The sequence below is a fragment of the Heloderma suspectum genome, chromosome 1, assembly GCF_057233095.1.
Source record: "Heloderma suspectum isolate Gila_16-S chromosome 1, 16-S_ref, whole genome shotgun sequence".
Classification (NCBI taxonomy): domain Eukaryota; kingdom Metazoa; phylum Chordata; class Lepidosauria; order Squamata; family Helodermatidae; genus Heloderma; species Heloderma suspectum.
This window is the reverse complement of record NC_139458.1, coordinates 248,394,817-248,420,456: the sequence shown is the minus strand read 5'-3', so window position 1 is coordinate 248,420,456 and position 25,640 is coordinate 248,394,817. Positions and strand designations below refer to the sequence as shown.

Below are 25,640 nucleotides of genomic sequence, written 5' to 3'. Positions count from 1 at the left end.
AGCATCAATTCTTCGGCGCTCAGCCTTCCTTATAGTCCAGCTCTCACAGCCATACATTACTACTGGGAAAACCATAGCTTTGATTAGACGGACCTTTGTCGGCAAGGTGATGTCTCTGCTTCTTACTATGCTGTCTAGGTTTGCCATAGCTTTCCTCCCAAGGAGCAAGTGTCTTTTAATTTCATGGCTACAGTCACCGTCTGCGGTGATCTTGGAGCCCAAGAAAGTAAAATCTGTCACTGCTTCCATTTCTTCCCCTTCTATATGCCAGGAAGTGATAGGGCCAGATGACATGATCTTAGTTTTTTTAATGTTGAGTTTCAAACCAGCTTTTGCACTCTCCTCTTTCACCCTCAACAAGAGGCTCTTGAGATCCTCTTCGCTTTCTGCCATTAGGGTGGTATCGTCTGCATATCGGAGGTTGTTGATAATTCTCCCGGCAATCTTAATTCCGACCTGTGATTCATCCAACCCGGCATTTCTCATGATGTACTCTGCATATAAGTTAAATAAGCAGGGTGACAATATGCAGCCTTGTCGTACTCCTTTCCCAATTTTGAACCAATCGGTTGTTCCATGTCTGGTTCTTACTGTTGCTTCTTGACCCTCGTACAGGTTCCTCAGGAGACGGGTAAGGTGGTCTGGTATTCCCATCACTTTCAGAATTTGCCACAGTTTGTTCTGATCCACACAATCAAAGGCTTTAGCGTAGTCAATGAAGCAGAAATAGAAGTTTTTCTGGAATTCTCTTGCTTTCTCCATGATGCAGCGAATGTTGGCGATTTGATCTCTAGTTCCTCTGCCTCTTCTAAACCCAGCTTGTACTTCCGGTAGTTCTCGGTTCGCATACTGCTGAAGCCTAGCTTGTAGGATTTTGAGCATCACCTTGCTGGCATGTGAAATGAGCGCAATGGTGCGGTAGTTTGAACACTCTTTGGCGTTGCCCTTCTTTGGAATTGGAATGTAAACTGACCTTTTCCAGTCTTGTGGCCACTGTTGAGTGTTCCAGATTTGTTGGCATATTGAATGCAGCACTTTAACAGCATCATCTTTTAGGATTTTAAATAGCTCGGCTGGAATACTGTCATCTCCGCTAGCTTTGTTGTTACTAATGCTTCCTAAGGCCCACTTGACTTCACTCTCGAGGATGTCCGGCTCAAGTTCAGTGACCGCACTATCATGGCTATCAGGGACATTCAGATCTTTCCTGTATAGTTCTTCTGTGTATTCTTGCCACCTCTTCTTAATCTCATCTGCTTCTGTTAGGTCCCTGCCTTCTTTGTCCTTTATCATGCCCGTCTTTGCACAAAACGTTCCCTTGAGATCTCCAATTTTCTTGAAGAGATCTCTAGTCTTCCCCATTCTGTTGTTTTCCTCGATTTCTTTGCATTGTTCATTTAAGAAGGCCTTCTTGTCTCTCCTTGCTATTCTCTGGAACTCTGCATTCAGTTGGGTATATCTTCCCCTTTCTCCCTTGCTTTTCGCTTCCCTTCTTTCCTCAGCTACTTGTAAAGCCTCATCAGACAGCCACTTTGCTTTCTTGCATTTCTTTTTCTTTGGGACGGATTTCGTTGCTGCCTCCTGAACAATGTTACGGACCTCCGTCCATAGTTCCTCAGGCACTCTGTCTATCAGGTCTAATCCCTGAAATCTATTCCTCACCTCCACTGTATATTCATCAGGGATATGACTGAGGTCATACCTGAACGGTTTAGTGGTTTTCCCGACGTTCTTCAATTTAAGCCGAAATTTTGCAAGAAGCAGCTCATGATCTGAGCCACAGTCAGCTCCAGGTCTTGTTTTTACTGACTGTATGGAGCTTCTCCATCTTTGGCTGCAAAGGACATAATCAATCTGATTTCGATATTGACCATCTGGTGACGTCCATGTGTAGAGTCGCCTCTTGTGCTGTTGGAAAAGAGTGTTTGCTATGATCAGCATGTTCTCTTGGCAAAACTCTATTAGCTTTTGTCCTGCTTCATTTTGTACACCAACGCCATGCCTGCCTGTTATCCCGGTGATTTCTTGACTTCCTACTTTAGCATTCCAATCCCCTATGATGAAGAGGACATCTTTTTTTGGTGTTAGTTCTAGAAGGTGTTGTAGGCCTTCATAGAACCGATCAACCTCAGCTTCTTCGGCCTCAGTGGTTGGGGCATAGACTTGAATTACTGTGATGTTGAATGGTTTGCCTTGGATTCGTACTGAGATCATTCTATCATTTTTCAGATTGTACCCCAGTACTGCTTTTCCCACCCTTTTGTTGACTATGAGTGCTACTCCATTTCTTCTAAGGGATTCTTGCCCACAATAGTAGATATGATGGTCACCTGAATTAAATTCGCCCATGCCTGTCCATTTTAGTTCACTGATTCCCAAGATGTCGATGTTCAATCTTGCCATCTCATGTTTGACCACCTCCAGCTTACCTTGATTCATTGATCTGACATTCCAGGTTCCTAAACAATATTGTTCTTTACAGCATCGGATTTTCTTTTCACCGCCAGACACATCCACAGCTGAGTGTCCTTTCGGGTTTGGCCCAGCCGCTTCACTCTTTCTGGCGCTACTTGGAAATACCCTCTGCTCTTCCCCAGTAGCATATTGGACACCTTCTGACCTGAGGGGCTCATCTTCCGGCGTCATATCTTTTAGCCTTGTGATACGTTCCATGGGGTTTTCTTGGCAAGAATACTGGAGTGGGTTGCCATTTCCTTCTCCAGTGGACCACATTTTGTCAGAACCCTCTGCCATGACCTGTCCGTCTTGGGTGGCCCTGCACGGCATAGCTTATGGCTTCACTGAGTTACGCAAGCCCCTTCGCCACAACAAGGCAGTGATCCATGAAGGGGATGTTTGTTTAGCACTGACTAAATGGCTTCTAATACTTATCCACACTGTAATTATTTAAAATTTAACTAGAGGCCAAGGACACAAGCTAGTTGTGCCTAAAAGCACCCCTGAAGATTTTCAAAAGGCATTGGGCCTAGTAAACTAGCTTCTGTGCACCTGGAAACTTCCTCCCTCCCTCTGCCACTATTGCTCTGCCCAACAGAGCCAATTAAGTGCCCCCAAAAGATGAAATGAAGAGCTATCGCTGGCTCAGCTGTGCTCTGCTCCCTTCCCCCAATAAACTCTTGTTGTACAACTGCTTGTACAAATGGATGAATTGTCCTCTATCAGCTGCTTACTGAAAGAGTCTTATAGAGGCCTATTGGTCTGTCAACCACTCAAGGAAGAACTGTGAAGTCTTAGTTCCTCTTTAAAGTAATATTTTCTTTACACGCTTTGATATTGGGAGGTATAAAGCTGTATGTAATGCCTGGGGCTTAAGGTGATGAAATCTGTGCCCTGACCAACAGGTGGGCAGCTTATGAATGAGCAGCGGAAGAAGGCAGCAGTTGAAAGACTGACAGAGAAGGCAAAATCAAACTGAAGAAAAAGACTAAACATAAAGATATACAAGTGCAGCAGCAGCAAGTTCAGCCTGATGGAGCATGCCAGCGAGGTGAATATTCACAGACCTGGTTTGCACGTAACAGCAAGCCACCATGGGTGAATTCCCCTGTGGGGCATGCCATTTTAAAAATTCAAGCAGCAGTAGGGGCATGCTGTAGCTTGTTGCTATGCACAAACCTGGCAAGGTTGGGTTGTTGTGGTGGTTAACAAGCCACCCAGAACCCGTGGCTTCTTAGCCATACCATTAACCCACTCTCACTGAGTCACACTTAACAAGCCGTGGTACCCCCACCCACCACCATGGCTTAAATTTTCAGAATAGCAGCCAGTGCCACGACGAGAAGCCCCATGGGGAAATTCACCCACAGTGGCTTCTTGTTGTGTGCAAACTGGCCCTGTGGTAGAGTAAAAAGGACAGAAGCTGAAGTGGCTCATAACCCCATATCCACAACCTAAGGCACTGGCAGTGGGATGGGCGGGGTGAGATTGAGCAGGTTAAAAGCCTAGGCAAAGCATTAACAGTTAGAAGTGTTATAGGTCAAGGATGGACAGATTTCAGGTTGGCTGAATCAACTTTGCTTTTTACTAGTTTCCTAACATCCACTAATCAGGGCCAGGTGCAAAGACATATACTTAACCCATGCGGGTCTATTGCAAATCACCCAGAGATTTACAAGTACAATCAGATCTACCTTCTTCCCATCTGTTATTGGTATTGTTATTTTGTTGTAAGGTAGTGTAAAGTTGTAACTTTGTTGGATTGTGTTTTTATAAACTACTTTTAAGAAAACACACACACCTGAATTTAATGTTAATGTATGTCACTCCTGGCTATCATCTTGATGCATCCTAACCAAACCTGTGTACATTACATGTAAGAACTCTTTACAATCCTCTCTTTTTTTTTGCATTCTTCACTGATAGGATGGAAAAGGTCAAACTATCTCTGAATAAGGAGTTTATTAACTTCATTATATCTCTCCTACTAAAACCTGTTTCAGCAAACTGAGGTTTTCTATTCTATCAGTATTACATTTAATTGCCCTTGAAGGCATTTATGTTCTACAATTCCATTTTGTTTGTAATCCATCATTTCCTGTGGGAGTTTGTTTCCTGATTTTTCCTTCCAGGATGCTAGTCAAATTTGCTTTTCTCATTTGTTTACATTTTCACTACAGAATGTTACTGAAAAGTTCATTTATATTATCAGTCCTTAAACAGAATTCTGTTTCACTTTTGATAGTATGCAAAATTATTTATTCTATCATCCTATGCATGTTCACTTGAGTTCAACAGGATTTATTCCTGTTTGTGTCTAGGACTGCAGCCAGGGGACACAATCCAGCAAAGGTTAGTTACAACTTGTCAACAATGAAATGGGATTTAATCCTAGCTTTAGTTTTTTTATAAGGTATTTTAGGGAGAAATCCTGTGTCCCATTTGCGTCTGGATGGACATAGGATTTTTCAGTTACCTGGCTCTGAGCTCAGAGACAGGAAACCTTGCTCCCCTCCCCCTCATAGCCGGTGTGGAAAGAACTGTGCCTGCCGCTTCCTTGTACAACTGAATGCAGAGACAGGGAGGAGGCGTTCCTGGGGGAGGGGAGGAGGCCAGGGCTGCATTCTTACACTCTTTCCTATGGTTGCCTCAGCTTCCTTCCTTCCCCCTCCCTGAAGCCTCTGGTGGATGGGCAACAAAATTGCCCATCTAGCTAAGATGCAGAGAGGCAGGTGCGAGGCACGTCCCTCTCTGTATAGGATACCCTGATTTGGGGGGCTTACGAGTACCTAGGGCGCAACCTATAGGATTGCACCCTTAGCTCGCTATCCTATGACCTTCTGAATCTGGAAAGACTTAATCTGAGCTAGGGTTCCCTCAAGGCTTAGATGACTAGCCTTTCCCAATCTGGTGCCCTCCAGATGTTTTGATTACAATTCCCAGGATTCCAGGCCACTAGCTATGCTGGCTGGGACCAATGGTAGTTGAAATCCAACACATCTGGAGGGCATGAGTTGGGAAGGCTAGCTTCAATCAAGAATATTTTAATACCAAATATCAGCCCAGGAACATGGGATGTACTAAAACCAAATGTACCTCTGAGCATGCATAGAGTTCATTTCCCTTCTTACTGCATAGCCACAGCCGTTACACATCCAGCATATGTGAAGGGGTTAGGGAGAAGATTTTGTAATTTAAAGACCATGGCTTCCAGTTAGGCATGGATTCACCTGAGAAAAGGTTAACACAAAATATAATTATTATAAGGGATGATACTTGTAAACCAAGACTGACTGGATCCAACCTTTACTATTTGACAGTCAAATACTTGTATTCAGTATTTATATCCTAAACGTGGTCAGGCCATTAAGAACGTCATTGTACGCAAGAGGACTTACTTCCGAGTAGATATGCATAGGATTGCACTGTTGATGTAGCAGATCAAGGGTACATCAAATCCATCATTCTGTTTCTGACATCAGCCAGATGCCTCTAGATGCTCCCAAGCAAGACATGAATGAGATAGCCTGCCTGCTTCTCCCAAGCTAGTATGCAGGAGCCATACTGACTCTGAACATACACATGCCCTACTCGTTTTCAGGGGGGAAAAGTACACCAAAAGTACCAAGTGCGCAATCCAAGCTGGAATGCCCAATTTCTTCACTTCCTAAAAGAAGTATCACATTTTCCATGCCAAATTAAAATTTAAGCTTTTCTTCTCATTTAAAATAAAAACATATCAAGGTATCTTAGAATTAACTTTGTACCTCTTATGTTGTCAGTACATCTCAAGTAATGTCTATTTAAACTGCCTCTCTATTCTTATTTGTATACTCAATGTTCATTACTTGCATTCATTTTTTGTTCATAGTTTTTCAGCCTCTGGAGCATTTATACTACTGCCACTTATATTGGCTTGTAGCATACTCTCCACCATTCCTTTTTTCCTTGGTCTCTATGGTTACCAGTAATTTCTTTAATCTCTACTGCAATAAATGTCTATCCTCATATTACAAGAATAGGTGAATCAACTGAAAGTGTCAGCCAAGTGTCTATTCTTATTTTGCTTCAGAAACAGAGGATTTGGTCTTTCCATTTTAAATGCATTGAGCTGGAAAACAGGCTTTTGTTGTTCAGAAAGTGCATTCACCCCACCTAAAGAAACTGAGGGTGCCCAATTTGGAAATATGCTTGTAGCAGAGTCTAAGAACCTTGGTGGCTCCAATCTCTAGACTCAGTCACTTCAAGCTGTTCCTTGTCTTGGTAAGAGTGAAAATGAGTAGCTAAAGGCCTTAGTCTGGAGCCTGCTTGAGGCCTTGGAAAATGGACCTATTAACTTGTGTGCAATTAGTGTCATTGCTGTTTTAACAGATACTGGAAAAATCACAACCAGTTTTTGTCAATTTTTTTCTCCTTCCTTTCTCCTCCCCTCTTGGAATTCCTTCTCCTTCGAATTCCTGTAGCCACAATCCAACATAGAGATCATTGTTTTTGATAGGGTTACATGCAGCCAACTCAGCTAGATCACAGGTATTTCAGGTTTTTGAAAATATAGCCTTCTACACTGACCAACAGTTGCCAGAATTTCCATTTAAAGCCATTTCACTATGGAAAGTTTAGAACTTCATTTACTCCTCCACCCCCATATCTAGAACTCTTATTTATTAATATTGTCTGTGTCTAAAATCAGTTCTTCACTTATCTGCATAGCTTTATAGATGTAAAATGTGGCTTATTTTCTATGGAAGTGTCACTGGGAAAGACAACTTTCCACTGCAAATCAAAAAAGAAATTGAGGATCTCTCTCTTAATAGTGCTCTCTCAAGTATGTTAACTTTCCAAGCTTTTAAAATGGCTGCTGCCCAGTTTCTTCTTAGGAACCATTCTGTGAAAGAGTTGTGCTTGGTCACTGTTTAATGGACAAGCAAGATGCCTGCCAGCCCTTTTCTCTTCTGAAGAAACTTGACTTTAGTGTTGGAGTGAGTTTACTTTTAAAGTCTGCATATTATGGTGAGGTTCAACAGCACACCCTATTTTGAGAGAACCACACAGAAGTAAAAGGCTGACAGTTCTGAGTCAGTCGTCTTTGCAAACCACTTTCTAAAGGTGGCTTTTGTAAATCATATGTATTTCAGGGAACATATTTAACTTCAGGTTATTTAGTTCACTTCGCCATCATTTGGCACTTCTCTTTGTAGAAAATTATCTTGACTACATAGCCATCATCGCTCCTCTTTGGGATTTTCACCTGGTAGAAATAAGGGGAAAAGGATAAAGTAAAAGCTTGCAAGTTAAGCAGGAATAAAAAGCAGAAAGAGTTGGAACCATTGGAAACTACTCAAATGGCTGGGTCGCACGATCGCGGGGGCGGAAGAACCCATAGTTGTTTCTTTCTCCGCTCTTGCTGGTCGCGTCACTACATTTTACATAATCACCCATGATGCAGTGCAGGTAGCCATGTTGTCTGAACCTGTCATGCAGCGTGGTGAGGGTGGCTTTGTACCCACCCACAGTCCCTACTGCAGGTTATGGGTTGTAGGGTGGGTATGAAACTGTCCCTGCTGTGCCATGCACCGGGTTCAGACAAAATGGCAACCTGCGCTGCATCGTGGGTGATTATGTAAAATGCAGTCATCCAACCAGCATGCACGGGCAGGGAAAGAATCAAGGGTGAGTTCTTCTGCCCCCACGATCATGTAAACCCAGCTATAGTGTACCATGCTACTTGTTGGATCCCAATCCTCCATGTGTGAGAGACTGAAGCATTTTTTCAGATTTATGCTTGTTTTTAGTAGGTATTCTTTTTAGCACTAGCTAAAAGAAAGTGGGGGGAGGAGTAATAAGCCTATCAACAATGCACAAGAAAGGAGAATGTACTTAGCAGAAATTAGCATCTGAAGGTACCCTTTTTCACATGAACAGTTGCCCTGCATTGTTGTACCTGTTGATTATTCTAGCTGAAGCTGTTTCCAGCCATCTTTTTGAGAGGTGTGCTCTTTGCATGCACATGTGTGAAAGAAAAAACACATTTACCAGGAACGCTCTGGTGAAAAGCAGCTTTCTTCTTTCTACCTGGTCTCCCTGGTGGCTATCACAATGAAGGATAATAACCACCATACCATTTTTCAACGGCACATTTGTCTTTAATTAAACAGTATTTCAAATATTCGTTTTATTTCTGTTTGTCCCAGAGTAAAGATTAGACAGGTAAATTGAGTATTTACCAATTAACCACAAGGCCTACATTCCATTTTTTTAAACTGCTACAAATTATAGGTCATTCTTCACAACCTATTGACAGTTCCATATAAATATCTGGGTGATTTTAAATAACATTAACAGTTATATTAAAAAATTGCAATAATTACTTGGCACTGAGTTACTGTGTGTTCAAAATTTAATACAATTCAATGTTTTTGTAGTGTTGTACCAGTAATTAAAGTTCACAGACTTTTTTGAACATATTACTTTCAATAGATTATATCTGGGAAATCCAGTCCCAGATGACATTCTAATGTTGCCCATTAAAAAAACACCCTTTAAACCCAATGGCAATAAAATATATGGTACCAAAACAAGAGGAAAAATATGGGAAGAAGAAACTAACTGTATGCATTCCACATGACAAAAGACTATCTACTGCCAATTCATAGTTAGAAATATACATATGAGAGAGAAAAATGCAAGAGGTCCAGATAATTAATTTGGAGCAACAGCCATGCAAATTGCTGCTCTTTTAGGAAAAGCAGTATACAAGTTTCCCCTCAACTTTGCTGCCTGATTCAGAGATCCACAGACAATTTCCATGGTAATTCATTTCAGAAGGCTTATATTTATGGAACCCAAAATATTCTGGGATAGCATTAAAATAAATATGCTGGCAGTTTGACCTGGTTTCTGAGTTCCTAAGCAAGATATAAAGACACTGAAAGTACAGCACTGAAGGCAGAAGGATGCAAAGATAAATCACTACAACCACATGATAGTAAAGAGCTGTTGTCCAAAGGTTTTCTCATGCTAACAAAGGGATTCCATCCATGATGAGCAACAATAGCCGAGGGCATTACAGCAATAAAGCAAGAACTAAAAGCCTACTGGAATTACCCATCTGCCTACTGGGAAGGAACAAGGCAGTAGACAAGCCACTCTTGCCCTTGTTTTGTTTGCAGAGAAGTGGTCCAATTAAGTAGTCAAATATAGCCACATTATGAAATAAAAAGGAACCAGAACAAAACCTGGCCTTTGGGTCAAAGGGCAGAGACAGGCCTTTCCATGTCATGTAGCTGAATGAGTTCAAAGATTGGCAATAAAGGAATGAGAGGATCAAAGCTGTGATGGGAATAAGCTTCTGAGTTTATCGAACAGTCACACCAAGCTTCTCAAGCACACGCCCTCCTTTCTCTAGGTATTCTTGTCTGGTCATCCAGAAGTTGTCTTTATCTTTCATGATGTCTGCTAGAACTGCACCACCTAGGAATACCATGTGCTTTCGACGAGGTGGATCTTCAATACGAATCTTAAATTTCTTACAGGGAAAGAAAATGAACAACATGACTAGATTTTATGGGATGAAATTGCCAAAAGTTTAATAATTGCAGGACTGAAATTCAAACAACCTTTTTTTGTGGATGGGCAGTAACTGCACTATCAGAATAATAGAATATTTATAAAAAATATTTATTAAAGGTTTATCTTGGGGAAATTATGGGCAACCACAGTGCAAGTAAATGACTTATGGAACTGCAGTTCTAAATGTGTTTTTCCCTAATGGATTTTTTAAAATGTTTTATTTTTGATGTCTTCTGAACTCTTAGCCAATCACATTCCAAAAACTGAGTTGTGAATAGGAAATATCAGGTAACATAAGAATCTGTAGCTAAGAATCCGTAAGCTATCTGTATGTGTCAGCATTTGGCAAATGAGGAAAGTTATCTTGTGTCTTATTCCCAAAAGTGCTATGGAAAGGATTGGAACTCTGATCTGAGTTCAGCATTGCCCTTGCTCTGTCTCCTTGAAGAAGTGGACCCAAGATGAATAGCAATAGTGAACACACTGTACGCCTTGCATGCTCAGACTGGAGGGACACTTTCCCTCATGTTGCAATCTAAGAACATTTACAAAATCATATAGTTGTGGACACTGATAGAAAGAGGCATATTTCTGATCACTCTGACCTCTTGATATGTATATTCGCTTAACAGAGGGAGTATAATGTGGAAGGCTTAATTACTTATGATATAAGCCACACAACAAACAAAAGTACTGGAAATAAATATTAGAATATCCAAATGTTAGTATATAGGTTACTTTCAGTCCTAGAAGTGGTAATCCATTGTATTCTGGGAAGATTATATTATATTATATTATATTATATTATATTATATTATGGTCTTCTCTTGGGGATAAAGGGCTACATTCAATGTCACACAAGAGGAACCCCCAGAACAATTTGGAAGCATGTGAGTTGCAGGGGGAGAATCTGTTGCTCTGGTGGATGGTGTTCTCTCAGCAATGGACACAACTGGATGTTGCCCAAAAGATTTAAAGCTGCAACCAAATTAAAGCAATTTTCAATTAATCTGCTTATATTTGCATACAAGTACACACAATATTTCTGAAGAATATTTTGTTTTAGATGATGCACACAGCAGGCATCCTCTTAAACAGGTATTCCTCTTGTGTTTAAGTCTCTTAAGGTGATGTATGTCACATAGACTTCTATTTTTCAAAGGTGTTGCTCAAACAATTAAGGGGACTTTAGTTGCTTAGATCTTTTAAACTGATTAATCTAACCAATTTGGTTACTTGATTAAACCATGTAGCTCGAAGATTTAGACCAGGGCTGGGCAAAAGGTAGATCAGGCCCTACAGGTAGAATGCTGATTTGCAGTAGGTCAGCAAGGGGTTCTGAAACACACCCCCACCTGCTTTTTAAGAATAACCTCTTCCTTCTCAAATGAGGTTGTTAGAATTACTGATGTAATTAAAGTGTAGATTTCTCCTCTAAATTCAGTTTATGCTAGTTTATGGCTCATGGAGGGCAGCAGATAATTGATTCCACCCCTCCTCAGCAACTATTTTGCACCTGGCTCCAGTTAGTGGACTTTAGGATCCTAGTAAAGAAATCAAAGTAGATCCCACAAGCCTGAAGTCAATCCACAAATGACTTAGACAATAAAGTGTTTGGTATTTTTGGAACAGATCTGTACAAATATAAACATTTAATAAGTGTTTAATAAGAGTAAGACAACGAAGAGCTTCCTCTAAAAAAGAAGACAGTAACACAATTACTGCATTTTATTTATTTATTAGGTTTCTATACCACCCAACAGCTGAAGCTCTCTGGGTGGTTCACAGAATAAAACAGAATTCCTATTCTGATCCGTCAATAAGATGCAACATTGTTCCATAGTCTAAGAGGGAATGATGACTATCAGTAGGTTAAAGCATGGTTTTAAAGGACGACATTTCAGGATGAGCATCTATGAGCTTCAGGAAAATATGTTTCGGAACCTGAGAATAACGCAGCTCCTCTGAGGTTCTAATAGAGTAGCTGCCTCTGAACAGGTCACACTAGAGAGATCTTCAATACATTTATATCAAAACCTAGCATAACTCAAGGCAGACAACAACTGTAATAATTGCTATTCAAGGCTGGTTATTCAAAGTTCACAAATTTAATCAAGACAGCCTCACTATACCGTTGGCCAGTTTGCTCCCCCTAGTGACACTGCTGCATATGACCTAATTCAGAAAGAATCATTTGAGGGATGAGTACTTACTGAAAGTTTTTCCACATCACCTTTTAGGACCCGTTCCAGGTAAAGCTGTTTAAGTTCACGTTCCAGTCGTGATGGCAGCCCAGGGTACATAGTGGAACCTCCAGATAACACAATGTGCTTATAGAACTCAGACCTAAAGATGCAACACACTCCTTATAGCGTAAACAATTCGCATCTTCGCAGCAACTCATGTATAAAGACACACTTTTACTTCCATAAAGGGTAACAGAATCCACCAGTAAATAGGCAATAATAAAACCCTAAACAAAGGCTAGAATAGCCATACCCTCCCCACATTCAGTATTCTCTCTCTGTAGCAATAGTCAATACTGCATGCATGACTGATTGCCATTTTCTTCTAGTCCTTGAACTTTAACTGTCTTTTCAAAGACTCCCCCCTCCTTAAACACATGTACAGATACAAAGTCAGGAACTGTCTCCTCCCATCCAGTCTTCTATCTTTACCCAGACTAAGAACTGTAGATTTGTGGCTCCTACCTGGTGTCAATATCAGCAGCTTGTATGGTGTTGAACAGAAGCTCAGCAACACCAACTCCTTCCACGTTGATCAAGTGAGGCTGGAACAGAGCTTCTGGTGCCTCAAACCGTTCACCACCAACTTTAATAATTCTTCCATCTGGGAGCTATGGAGTAGAATGTTTAAAGTTACTAGTAAAATACAGATAGCATTCTGATACATCCCTGTTATCACTGGAAAACCCACTCTCCAGCAGTCCAAGGCTGGTTTAAGTGTGTGATGGGGAAAATTTCCTTACTCAAACTTTGCTCCTTGGCGCTCTCTCTCCTGCAGAGCTGGGTTCTATTATAATGTCATATTCTACATTCTGAGTAAGCAATAAAAATGCCTCTCCCTTAAGAATGTCTCTGTCTTCAGACTCTACTTTTATAATCTGGGTGCTTTGGATCATACGTGTACTACATGTCAGCTTCCTTCTATCCAAGTATCTTAATTTTGATTTATTTTAAAAAAACAGAGCACTGAAACACCATAAAGACTAACAAATTATTATGGCATAATCTTTCATGAACTGGAGTCCACTCCCTCAGATACATAGAGTGTTCTGCCAAGTTAGAAGTATATATACACATGGTGGTGATGGTGGTGTGATTGTAAACACTAAGGTCAGAGGGAAGTGAAATGCAGCAAGTACAGACAGAGATAGTTACCTTATTAACACTGGCCATTTATAGAACAGTTGTTTGGTGATAACACAGACATCCCTGCATTGGTGAACTCATTAACACACGTAGTGAGATAAAAATACATTTTGTCTCTGCGTAGCCAAAAAGGAGCAAGAGTTGAACCTCTTGATGAACTATAGTCCAGCTGTTTCATGTTACAATCAGTCTTTGAAGTTCCTTTGTTCATGAATGGCCAATTTAAGTTTAGTGACAGAGCATCCTGGGAAGTTGAAATGTTCCCTCACTGTTTTTTGAATACTAAAATTTCTGATGTCAGATTTGTATCTATTTATTATTTTGCATAGAGACTGGCCTGTTTGTTCTATGTAAAATACAGAAGGACATTGCTGGCAAAATATGGCATATATCACACTGGAAGATGAGCAGGTGTACGAACCCTTGATGTTGTGAACAACATTATTAGGTCCTGTAACAGTGTTGCCAGAGTAGACATAGGACAGAGTTGGCATCGGGACCTGTCACAGGGTCTGATTCCTGTGTCTGTATCTCTGTTACATGGACTGTTGTTGCTAGCAAGTAGCTGTTTTAAAGAGAAAATGCAACACAAAATAGCTGAACTACAGTCCTTCTGTATTTTACATAGAACAAACAGGCTGTTTTACATAGAACAAACTCTGTAAGTCAAGAGATTCAGCTCTACCTCCTGCAGTTTGAACAGGGACAAAGGTTTTTTCGCTCTCTTTATATCATACTACATCTGTTAACCAGCTGTGTTATCGATCAACAAATGTTTGTGGAATGGCCATTGTTAATAAAGTAATAATCATTGGCTATACTCCCTGCACTTTCAAACCTCATTGCTTATAATTGCCCCGCCCCAACTATATGTGTATATACACACACCTATAACTCAGCGTAACACTTCATGCATCTGATGAAGTGGACTCCAGTCCACAAAAGCTTTTGCCATAATAAATGTGTTAGTATTTAAGGTGCCATGTGAGTCTGTTGCTTTTGCTGAAACAGACTAACATGACTATCCCCTCTTAATTTTGATACACACCCAATCTCATCTGATCTCAGAAGCTAAGCAGGGTCAGCCCTGGTTAGTACTTGGATGGGAGACCTCATGGAATCAGGCTTCCTGCACTGAGCAGGGGGTTGGACTCGATGGTCTCGTAGGCTGCTTCCAACCCTATGATTCTATGATCCTATAATCTCTGACCCCACAAAGCAGGTAGCCCAGCACCTTCTCTCTATAGACAGACTACTCAGTGATGCTACAATATAATGATTAAGAGAGTTGTGACTACTTTGTCACAAGACACTATTGGGAGGGGGGCAGCTGCCCTGAGAACTTTGTTATAGGGTGCCATATAATAAATTAAATGAAATAAATGACAAAGAAATCTATTACCAACACCCATGCCCCCTACCCCCACCCTTTTCCCACCAACACAGTTCCACTCTAGGAATCTGGGCTGGTCTTTGAAGTCACACTGATTGCTATCATAGTGCGTGGTTTGTGGCTTTTTCTCTAACATTTGGCCAACGGAGCTGATGCAAGATTCGCTGCTACTGTGACTGTGTCTTCCCAAGTGCAGCATTATAGCCGTTGTATATGTACCCTTTATGTTCCTCCTCTCTTCTGGCTCTTAACTTAAATTTTTTTATGCCACATCTTGGGATGATAAGGCCCCCAAGGTGTTTTACAAGAGTTAACAAAAAAACAATACACAATACTCTGCAGCAAGAAGTTGCAAAAGGGATAAATGGCAGGGCAGATGACCACTCCTTGGAAACATCTGCTTCTTACTCTCTCTACGCAAATCATAAGTTGTACGACTGGTAGTTCATGTGCAAAGGGAATTAGTTAAGCAGATTATCAAGTAGTAACGTAGTTACTCACTATCTTCAGATAAACTATCTATTAAGCCTTGTAAAATTTAGTGGAGCATATTTACATTGGTCACAACAGAATTTCAACCAATGCAGCCAATTTGATCAACACTTAGTAACAAGTTTCATTCAAATCAGCATTTGAATTAGTGCCTAAAGTCTTATAACTTAAGATTGCCACTGCATACTTTTAGACATACTCACCGTGTAGGACTCAACCAGAACAGTAGTTTCCAAGGCCAGTTTCTGCTCCTGTTCAATATTGTAGCCCACATAGCAGAGCTTTTCTTTAATCATACGAACAGTCTCAAAATCAGCAGAATGGTTGAAGGCATAGCCTCGCAGTAAAAGCAGCTGATATTAAAATAAGTTAATTAGTGGCATATTTGAAAATAACTATACTACTTTCTGCACATGACTTTTTAAAGGAATGCAGGCTTCTAATAGACAGATTGGTAAGTGCAGAAATTTCATCTGTTATGACAGTAGTCCAAAAGTGTATCTTGTTTGTCTGACTGAGGGCTGATCCTCACTTTATATTTTAAACTCTGGTACAGATATGGAGATCAAGTACAAGATGTATAAGAGCTCATCAAGCTTCAAGGGAACACACAGATGTCCATTTACAGTTTTAAAAAACTGAATTGTGCCCTATGTAGGCCTTTTCTTAAAGACAACGCACAGAATTCTGCAATTTTATTAAGGACAGAACATATTAAAATCTACTCTCACTTGCTAGTATGTTTCCAGACCCAGTTTTAAGATGTTTATTGCCTTTAAAGTCCTAATGGGATTAAGTCAAGTGTGTTACAAGGAATGTTTTCTCCCATATGACTCCCCTGATCCTTAAGATCTTTCAGGGAGGCCTTGCTCCAGGTGCCTTCTATTCAAGAAGCAATACCTAGTGGTGTCCAGGGAAGGGCTTTTGTCTACAGTGATACCACTTTTTAGGAATAGCCTCCATCAGGCCATCTTATAGCTTTATTTTATCCATGCTGTTAAAACATCTTTATTCATGCAGGCATTTTAAGTGAAGTTGTGATTTCATTTCAATTCTCCACAGCTACTACATAATTTTGCATTGTGATTTTTTATTTATATCTTGCATTACCTTCTTAATATTGCAATAAATTGCTTCATGTGTACTTCGTAATTGGAAACAAAGACCTGATCCTTTCCTAGATGCTGCCTGAGTATTTTAAAAATATTCAGGGACAGGTATGCACTCTTCACGCTGGGGACGTTACAGTTTGAACACATCTATACAGAAAATAACACTAAACATAACACCGTAATTGGCTCCAGGTTCTGCAGCGCTGTTTCAATGTATCTGTATGACAACACGGAGCCATACATGTACTGTTGCTATTCTATAGTTATGACCTAAGAATATGTTCCAAGTTCAGAATATCTGCTACTAGCAATGGAATCCCGCTGCTGCATTCTGAAAACAAGTTACTATCCTCACAATACTAAAAAAAACAAAGGCAGAAGATGTTATTCTTAAGATTTTGCTGGAAAGGCAAAGCATATTTACAATATTAACATTTCTCAGCAGAACTACAGTGGATACCCTGTCTCAAGGACTTCTTGATAGTCATGCAAAGTCTTTAGGCTTCAAGGTAGATCAAAAGAACTGGAGAGGTTTACTCTAGTGCCTACCAAGGTCCCACTAAACTAGTCAGTCTCGAAATGTAAGCTCAAACTGATATTAAGATACAAAAAAAATAAATGCCCTCCAGGGCTAGTTCATGACCATGGGCTGGTTCGCACAATCACCACAGCCACAGTGGGTTGTGGTGTACGCTGGTGGCCAGTTTGAATATTCGACACCCAGTGGGGTTGCCATGGTTTGTCATGTTGTCCAAACCTGGCCGGCAGGGGCTGTTTTGAGGGTTAAACAACACTCAGATAACCCATGGTCTGTTGCAGGATTACTTAATCTTCAAACAACTCCTGCTGCCTGGCTTCGGACAATACGACAAACCACTGCAACCCCCCACTGGGGAGTTCAGTATTCAGAATGGTTGCCAGCATGTACCACATGGGCTGTGGTGATCGTGAGAACTAGGTCCATGTGTTGACCATCCATAAGCCATTGTATTTATCAGTACGGTGAGCAATATTGAATTAGAAGCACATTCCTGGAGGAAAGTCACATAGGTAGTCTGTTTTGGACGTAGAAAGTCAGTTTCTTTAAGCCAACCTAAGCAATGCGTTACAGTATAATCTTACAGTATTTCCATTTCTTAAAGTTTAAGTTTAAACAAAGTTTAACAAAGAATACTGAATATACACTGTATTGTTGTGCAAGCATTTCTATGAACCCCGTAGGCTGTTAAGTGCATTTTGGTAGCAAATATGAGTTGCAGGAGAGGCTGCAATTCAGAAAGTCTGAGGCAAACCCTGAGGCAATTCAATCCCTGCCCTCAGGTATTTTGGAAAGGGTACTTAATACCCTAGCTCTATGGAGAATATTGTTTTGTTAGAAATATCCCATTGGCTGGATTTCTATTCTATTGTACAACTAAAAAAAGAGAGCTCAAATGATAGAAGAATGGGCAATATAACACCTTCTCAGATTTAAAGTGTCTAACTTACCTTGATGAGGTATCTGGTAATATCTCTACCAGCAATATCTAGCCTCCTGGTGAGATGAGGAAGAGAGAAGCCTTCATAGACTGGACAGATGTGAGTAACACCATCTCCAGAATCCACAACAACACCTGTCAGTAAACCTGAGAAAAAATAATAAAGCACATGAGACCATTTCAGTCTGGATCCCTTTCAGTCTGGTTTCAGGCCTGGTTATGGAACCAAAACTGCCTTGGCTGCTCTGATTGATGACCTATGCTGGGAGAATGACAGGGGGAGTGTGACCCTGCGACTCTGTTAATTCTCCTGGAACTTTTAGTGGCTTTTGATACCATCAACCATAGTATTCTATCTGGGTACATTATTGGGGCACTGTATTTCAGTGGTTCTACTCCTACTTAGATGGTTTAGGCTAGATGGTGATCTAGAAAAGTACAGGAGGCTGATTCCATGCACAATCTCTATTAGTTGGATTGGAATGAGGAAACACTGGGAGAGACAGAGGGGACAGAGAGGTGCGCCTGCATGAAAAGTTCCCTCCTGTTTGCTCTGACTGTCCCCCTTCCATCAATTTTTTGAATTGGTCCCACACAAAAATATAAGAAAAAGGCTACAAGCAATATATACAAACCAAAAAGTTCAGTGACTTCCATCTTCTAGCAGTTAAATATTTCGGGATATTTGAGAACTAGGCTGAATTCCCAAACCATCTTCATTAATAGGCCATAAAGCCCCCATACTCCATAAATTTATTCAGTCCCATAATTTATCTTGTACAACTTCCTATGCCAATAAGTTTCAGATCAAATGGATAGAAAGCTGCAGTTCTGCCTTCAATTAGCATCAGAGTCATAGACCACAGAAGCATCTGGATCATTGTTAAGAGTCTAAAATCCAGACCTTTGTTATGAAATACATAATCAAGTCACAGTGTATTTCTCCCTCCTCAAAACAGAAAGCAAGTTACCAGAACACCTCAAGTCTCCTACATTGCAGCCTAGAAATTCTTACTATTCACGTTATTATAGGAGAGGTTTTGGCAGATTCCGAAGATAAACACCATAAATATGTCAGCTCAATCCTAGTGTCATCTATTACAGTCTTCCTTTCTTTTATGAGCCCTTTCCTGATCCAGGTTGTTTGGGGTTCTCTCCTTTAAAGAAACAAAAGCATCACAGCTGACACTGGAGAAAATGGACACCAACCATTTCTGAGCCAGCACTTAAATTTAAAATATAATGCAAACTCATCATTATAGGGTTAAGCTGGCTTCTTTTACAACTTCCATCAAACATGCACTCATCATGGTTCCATCTGTATCAGATATACATCAAATACACATTCTATTCTGTTCTGGTTACAGAGGTGAAGGCATCTTCCTGTAGTCCCAGGAAATGAAGCAGCCAGTTGAGAAAGCTTTGGAGCCTTTGAATGACTGACCGAATTCACACATCATACACTATATCCTTGGTTAATTAGCCCACAAATTGCCAGGCATGGGAGAGTGAGTGCGATGCCTCTGGTGTGCTCCTGCTTTCAATTAACAGTTGCTCTGTTCATAGGTTGTTAGCGTGGCATCTGAACCCAGACACTCTAGATTGTTTAACGGTTAAACAACCCAGAGTTAACCTATGATTTATTGCTTGGTTAACCCCTAAACAACCCAATGTCCGTGTTCAGACATTATGCTAACAACCTATAGATAGGGCAAGTTAACTGAAAGGAGAAGTGAGGAGCACACCAGAGGCAGATTTCTCCTGCTCATGCCTCCCAAACCTAAGGGTCTTTAATGGTATATGTAATTCAAAGTATTATTTGCACTTACCTTGTGCATATAGAGTGAGGACTGCTTGAATAGCTACATAGACCCCAGAAAACTGATATGTTTCAAACATTACCTGGAAAATAAAATGTGTCTCATTTGCAGAAATGCATTGCACTAAGTTTCATCACTATGATCTGTGTATGACAACACTATTTCCTGACTTTTCTTTCTGTGCTTGCTAAGAAGTCTGGTTCATAAGACACAAGGATATTCCTGTACGTTTCCCCGTTTCCAAAAAGTAACACAGAACAGTTTATATTTTTATCTTAAAAGTGCAATGTTGAAAGGTACCACCTATTATTTCTTAGCATTAATATTGTCAGGAGCGCCCTAGCGGCCTCTTTCAGTACAGTCCAATAGCCAACTCAAGACACAGACGAAAGGATTCTTTTCAACGCTTTAATCCTTTTACAACTTAATTACTCTTTCAGATGCTAATCACCAGCGACTAAGCAATGAACAGCAGAGTAGCCTATGCTCCGGGTGAGAAGTTGGTCCCTGTTTGAAGGAGAATCACGTGAAGACCCTGAACTTATGGGCTAGGGAGAGATCCTCCCTCTTTCCCTTGGGTCCACGGACGCGGCCATTGCTTGTGCGCCAAACGGGTGCGATGCCTCCTTTCCGCGCCCTCCATCACTCGTCGCTCTCTGCGTCTGCGTCGAGCATCTAGCAAGCCCCCTTCCCGCACTTGCTCACCACCAGGGTCACTATCTATCTCAGGAATGCCAGCAGGAGGAATCTCTGCCAGCTGCTGTGCCTGTGAGGGATGAGCTGGCTCCTCTCCCACGGATTGCTCATCCTCCTCAGAATCAGAACTGCTCTGGGGTTCTATTGGCTCAGTTTCTACCCTGACAAATATCAAACTTTGCAGGAGGATTTAAACTGTCTTAAATCTTACAATGCAAGCAAGTGGGGCCTTTGAGAGCAAACAGAACAGAAAACCTTCCTCAACAGGTTTAGCTGGCCTCATCATTGCCTGTTTTTAAGTGGGCATTGAAAATTGTACTATATTGCTGGATATTTTTTAGTTACTTTTCTTCTGCCTCATTTTTTATTCTATTTTTATTGTAATTGGCTTATTGCTTTATTATATTTCTATTGTTTTGTTATTGTTTTTAATCTAAGATGTTGTAAGCCATGCTGAGTGAGCATTTTGCCTTAAAAGGTGGGATATAAATTTTTAAAAGGATCCATGAGTTTTAGCACTCCAGGGAACAGGAGTCTCAAACATACACAATGCTCTGAACTATAGGGTTATGCAGCTTTCTGGGGCCTCTTCTGCATGGTTGTGTGAGTTCTTTTGCATGGCATAAATGAAGAATGGTTTAGAAGAACCAACTACCGCTTTTGAGAAATGTTAGGATTTTATGATAAATGTTAGGGATTTTATGACTTATGTTTTTCAGTTTAGGATTAATTTTCAAGTTACCTAGAAAATAATTTTAGTAAAAAGATGGGATTAAAAAATAAATAAATGCTTCAGTATTGACATTTGACTTTGGAATGAAGCTTGTATAGTTTCTTCAAGACTTGAAGAATGAAGGAAAGGGAAGACTGTAGGTAGCAGTACCACTCTGGCACCAAGGAAAACTCTTAGTTAAAGGTAGGTGGTAAAGGAAACATTAACTCCACCGCTGAACAGTTTGGCTACAAACTTTGGAAGCTGTGGAGCAGTCTAAATGTGAAATGTTCCAGCATTAACTATTTCCAATGAACAGTGTTGAGAAGATAGTGTGTTTCATATGAATCAAGCTGATTTGATTTCTGTTACCTAGGGCGGTGTTTTAAAAAGGCTGAATTTAACAATTACTCATTAACTTCTAGCATAACAGACTACAAGAATTTCAGAGTTTTGCTTTTAAACTAATTTAACAGAATTACTCATTAACTTCTAGCATAACAGACTACAAGAATTTCAGAGTTTTGCTTTTAAACTCAGGAAGTCTATGTAAAATAATCCAATGCAGGTTTTACATTAAAGTTGTCTAATGCCAGAGACAAAACACCTTCTGCAGTGCAGAAGCAATTGGTAAATTGTAGCTCTGAAAGTATGACTCAGAGGAATATTCTAGTTACTAAAATGGATTCTTATATCTTAGGCTCTTGGATATATAATCACCAAATTAAGTTCTATTTTTAGAAATGAATATTGGATAATAAATTAACCCTAGAGGCAATATGAACTGTTTTTCCTATTAACCTCTATTAAAATGAACATCCTCATGTCAACATTGACAGTTCTGCTTGATCGTCACTGGAAATGTCATGAGAGGACAGCCAGGGGCTGGAAGTGACACACTACTTAAGAAGCATCAAGGCTGGGGTTATGAGAAGGAAAGTCGAAAGAAAAAGTGCAATTGTCTCAATTAGTGCAAGTTGCAAACTAAAAACATGGCAGCTCCTTATAATATCTAGTTTACATTTAATTATCCCACCCCATTGTCAAAGGCCATCCCTAGGTGGAAAGCATTGCCATGACTTATGCTACATAAATAACACTTAACATTTTTTGTAGTTGTCCTTTCTTCCATGAGATATTTGATTCATATGACAAGTGAATGTATTTTACTTGGAGGAGTGATGGCAAGAAGCTGGCTGATTTTGGTACGTAAGACAGTTCAAAAAGAAGATGTCCTAAAAATGACTGTTGTTAGACTCAGTTAATATACAACAGAAAGCACATCTGCTTATTTTTTTGCTGTGGAAAAATTGTTAGAATTTACAAGATAGCACAAGCTATTTTGACATAGGGCTAAATTACAATTTACTTTCAGAATACAGGTTTATATATAGAGTGTAACATATAAATACTACTATTAGCCTCTTTATAGCACCAAGAGATTTCTCTACACTGTTCCCATTTTTAGATCTTCTACTTAAAAAAAAGGCCCATTCCTTCTGCTCATTTCTGTAATAGGTCCCCAAGTTTTATTCTATTTTAGGGAGCAGTTTTTGGGGTGCAACTGCTTTCCAGGTTGTCTTAGTAACTTGCAGCAGGATTTTACTATTATGTTATAGGACAGATTAAACTTACATTGTCTTAAAAATGAGTGTCTTTGACCAATGTATTTATGTCAAGTTTGTCACTGCAGAGAGAATCCAGATCCTCTACTGACCAAGGCTGACAATGCACATGAAGTTGTCAGGTGGCTCCAAACGCACAACTATTTGGGCCCTGCTCAAAAACCCTCAAACCTCTACGCAACACATTTCAGACAGTTACTGCTGTTTCCAAACTTCACTCTGTGGAGAAGATTATGGCTGACTACTTGCTCAAAACAGCCGACTTTTGGCCTGGATATGCTTAGAGCATACTGAAGCTTTAGCTGACAATCTCCCATCTAGAAATACCTGCTAGCTAGTAGAAACAGTTCTCTGCAGACTTCAACACCACCAACTATGAAGTGTTTCAAATTCTGCAGGACCCAGTGAGCATTCAATTCATATTTCTATTTGTTCTTAGCAGAAAGATTCCAGAAGGTGGATTTTATATAGACAAAAAGTATGTCTTTCCATCATGACCCAATTCCAGTTTCTAAATGAGGGTACTAGGCAAGATTGCCAAGAGGCCTGGAATTTAGTGGCAATATGCTATGAACACTCTGCTCTATTTCCAATTTTTGTTACCCAGTGTGAGGCAGCTAGATACAAGCAAGCAAATCAAGATTGACTGAAACAAGTGACAAGCCTAATGACTATAGGGAATAGGGATACTGCAGATGGTGTTCCATCTCCTGCTTACCCAGGTTTACAGGCTTCGGATGTCCCACCAGTTTGGAGCTGTGGTGAGGAGTGCCTTTCTCCAGTATCCTCATGCAAGGGAATTTGGCCCTTTAAAGGATCCAGACTTGGCAACTATCATTCATGCTTTTGTTGCCCCATTAATAATGGGGATAGTGAAGATGCCTTCAAAAGCTGTTCAGAAGTTAAGGTAGCAGCCCACATCTGGATACAGCATATTACATCAGTGCTCCAGCATCTATGCTGGCTTCCTATCTTCTTCCAGGCAAAGTTCAGTGTATTGGCTTTGACCTATAAAGCCCCAAATACCTTAGAAACTGCTCCTCCCATCAACCATATCTCTAAAATCAACTTTGGCTATGCTGTCTGAGCACCAAGCAGCTCTCAGTGGCTGCTTCCAATCATGGAACTCCCTTCTCCTGAGATAATAAATCCCAAGCATGAGCATTTTCTGAAGCAGTGGAAAATGCATAATCAAGTCACACTTCATTGCCTTCTCATATATGCCCATAGCTTTAGCCCACAGTAACAGTGATGAGTGCATGGAAATAAGAATGAACAATGAAAGAGAATCAGGACTTCTGCAGCTCCCAACTCTGATAAGTCACAGGTACCCATGCTATAGGATTTTACAGTGTATTTCTAAAAATGGAAGTATCTCATTCTTAGAAACATTTCAAGCAGGTAAAGCATTCCAACATCTACAATAGCAACAATAGTTAACAAATGTATTCTGAGCCATAAACCGAAGTGATTTTCTAAAGATCAATTTTATAATTAGGGTGTTCCATTAGTTTACACTTTTGAGGTCAGGACTAATTATATATAAAATCTGATTTACCTTTAGCTAGGTTACCCCTTTGAGAAACAAGGAAGTATTAGCACAGTATTATCCACACTGTGCAGGAAAATATTTGAAAGACTTCATGATGTTACATTTTTAAGATACCTAATATCAAACAGGATTGGTCAAAAATCTAATAGCGGCTCCTGCTATTTTCACACACAAGAATCTTTCAATCTGTGAGCCTTTTGGAGAAGTATCTAATCTTTAAATGACTGCAGCCTGATCCTGAACATTTACTTGGAAACAGGTAGAGAGTTTTATGGTGCAATAGGTTCTAGGCCATACTATGCCAGAAATTATATTTTCAAGCAGCTGTGTCCATCCAGTTCACACAGAAAAACTTTCTTCTGTCACTTCCGTAACAAAAATTTGGCAATGAGAGTGACACTTCAAGGCACACCTGTTGGCGGAGCCTCCCCTTTCAGCAAGGTCTTATAAGAACCCAAATCCCAATTCTTAGCCAAGCCAAGAATTTCAGCCCTCAGTTGGGTGCATTTGACCATGAGCAGAAATTTGGTTTGAATTACTTGGAAGTAAGCCCACTAAATTTAATGTAATTTTCTTTCAGGTGTCCATCTTAGCATGCTTGCATAACTACAAGTTACAGGACTTGTTCCTTTCCCTTTTTTTCAGACTACTTACATACTGAGGGGGGCTATATTAAAAGTGCTCAGCATCACGAAGTTGCTAAGGGCGTAATCCTATGCAGGTTTAGACAGAAAGAATTCCTACAAATCCCAGGAATACTAGGAGTTGTAGGATCTTTTTCTGTCTAATCTTGCATAGGATTGTGCCCTAACACTCTTAACTGGATCATATATCTAGTTATCAACAGGTATACCTGCATGTTTTAACAAGGACTAAAGTGCTCAGCACTTTGCAGAAATGAGCCAATGGGAGTTGGAGGTAAATAATTTCACTAAAGAAACATCCTAGGAATACCTGACATTCCATTGTCATTTCAAAACTTTCTGAACTCTGATGTTTGCATGATCTTGGATAAAGTGTCAGATTGGTTTCTACTCTCCTGAAGAACACTGCCACCCAGACTATTTTATGCTGAGTAATCTAAAAAGCGCTGTAGCCTTTCTTTGACAAAAAAGCCCTTTTCAGACCACCATTACCAGCAGAGGCCCATTTGTTGGGAATGTGTGAATGGGCTTTCTCCTATGCTGCCCCCAAACGATGGAATTCATTCCCTCAAAAATGGTACATGGGCCCCCTGACTTGGCCTTCAGAAAGGGTTTTGAGATGCATTTTTTTCAATTTAGCTTTTTAAAATATGTAGTTTTAGTGTTCTAATGTTTTTACTGTTTAATTGTTTTTTTAT

The 25,640-nt window shown here is 40.2% G+C and overlaps 1 protein-coding gene across 2 annotated transcripts in view; it reads right to left on the bottom strand.

Annotated features, from left to right (window-relative positions):
* Positions 1–2,686: 2,686 nt before the first annotated feature.
* ACTR2 (actin related protein 2) overlaps positions 2,687–25,640 on the bottom strand; it is a 43,697-nt gene continuing 20,743 nt past the window's right edge. Inside the window, exons 5-10 of one of the 2 annotated variants that reach the window (XM_084823646.1) lie at positions 19,723–19,795; positions 17,904–18,040; positions 15,507–15,656; positions 12,738–12,883; positions 12,240–12,372; positions 2,687–9,982 (exon numbers count right to left, since the gene is read on the bottom strand). In XM_084823646.1, coding sequence (XP_084679772.1) covers positions 9,812–9,982; positions 12,240–12,372; positions 12,738–12,883; positions 15,507–15,656; positions 17,904–18,040; positions 19,723–19,795 — 810 coding nt within the window. In that variant the 3' untranslated portion in view covers positions 2,687–9,811. The remainder of the gene's footprint in view (positions 9,983–12,239; positions 12,373–12,737; positions 12,884–15,506; positions 15,657–17,903; positions 18,041–19,722; positions 19,796–25,640) is intronic. The other variant, XM_084823637.1, reaches the window with a different exon arrangement.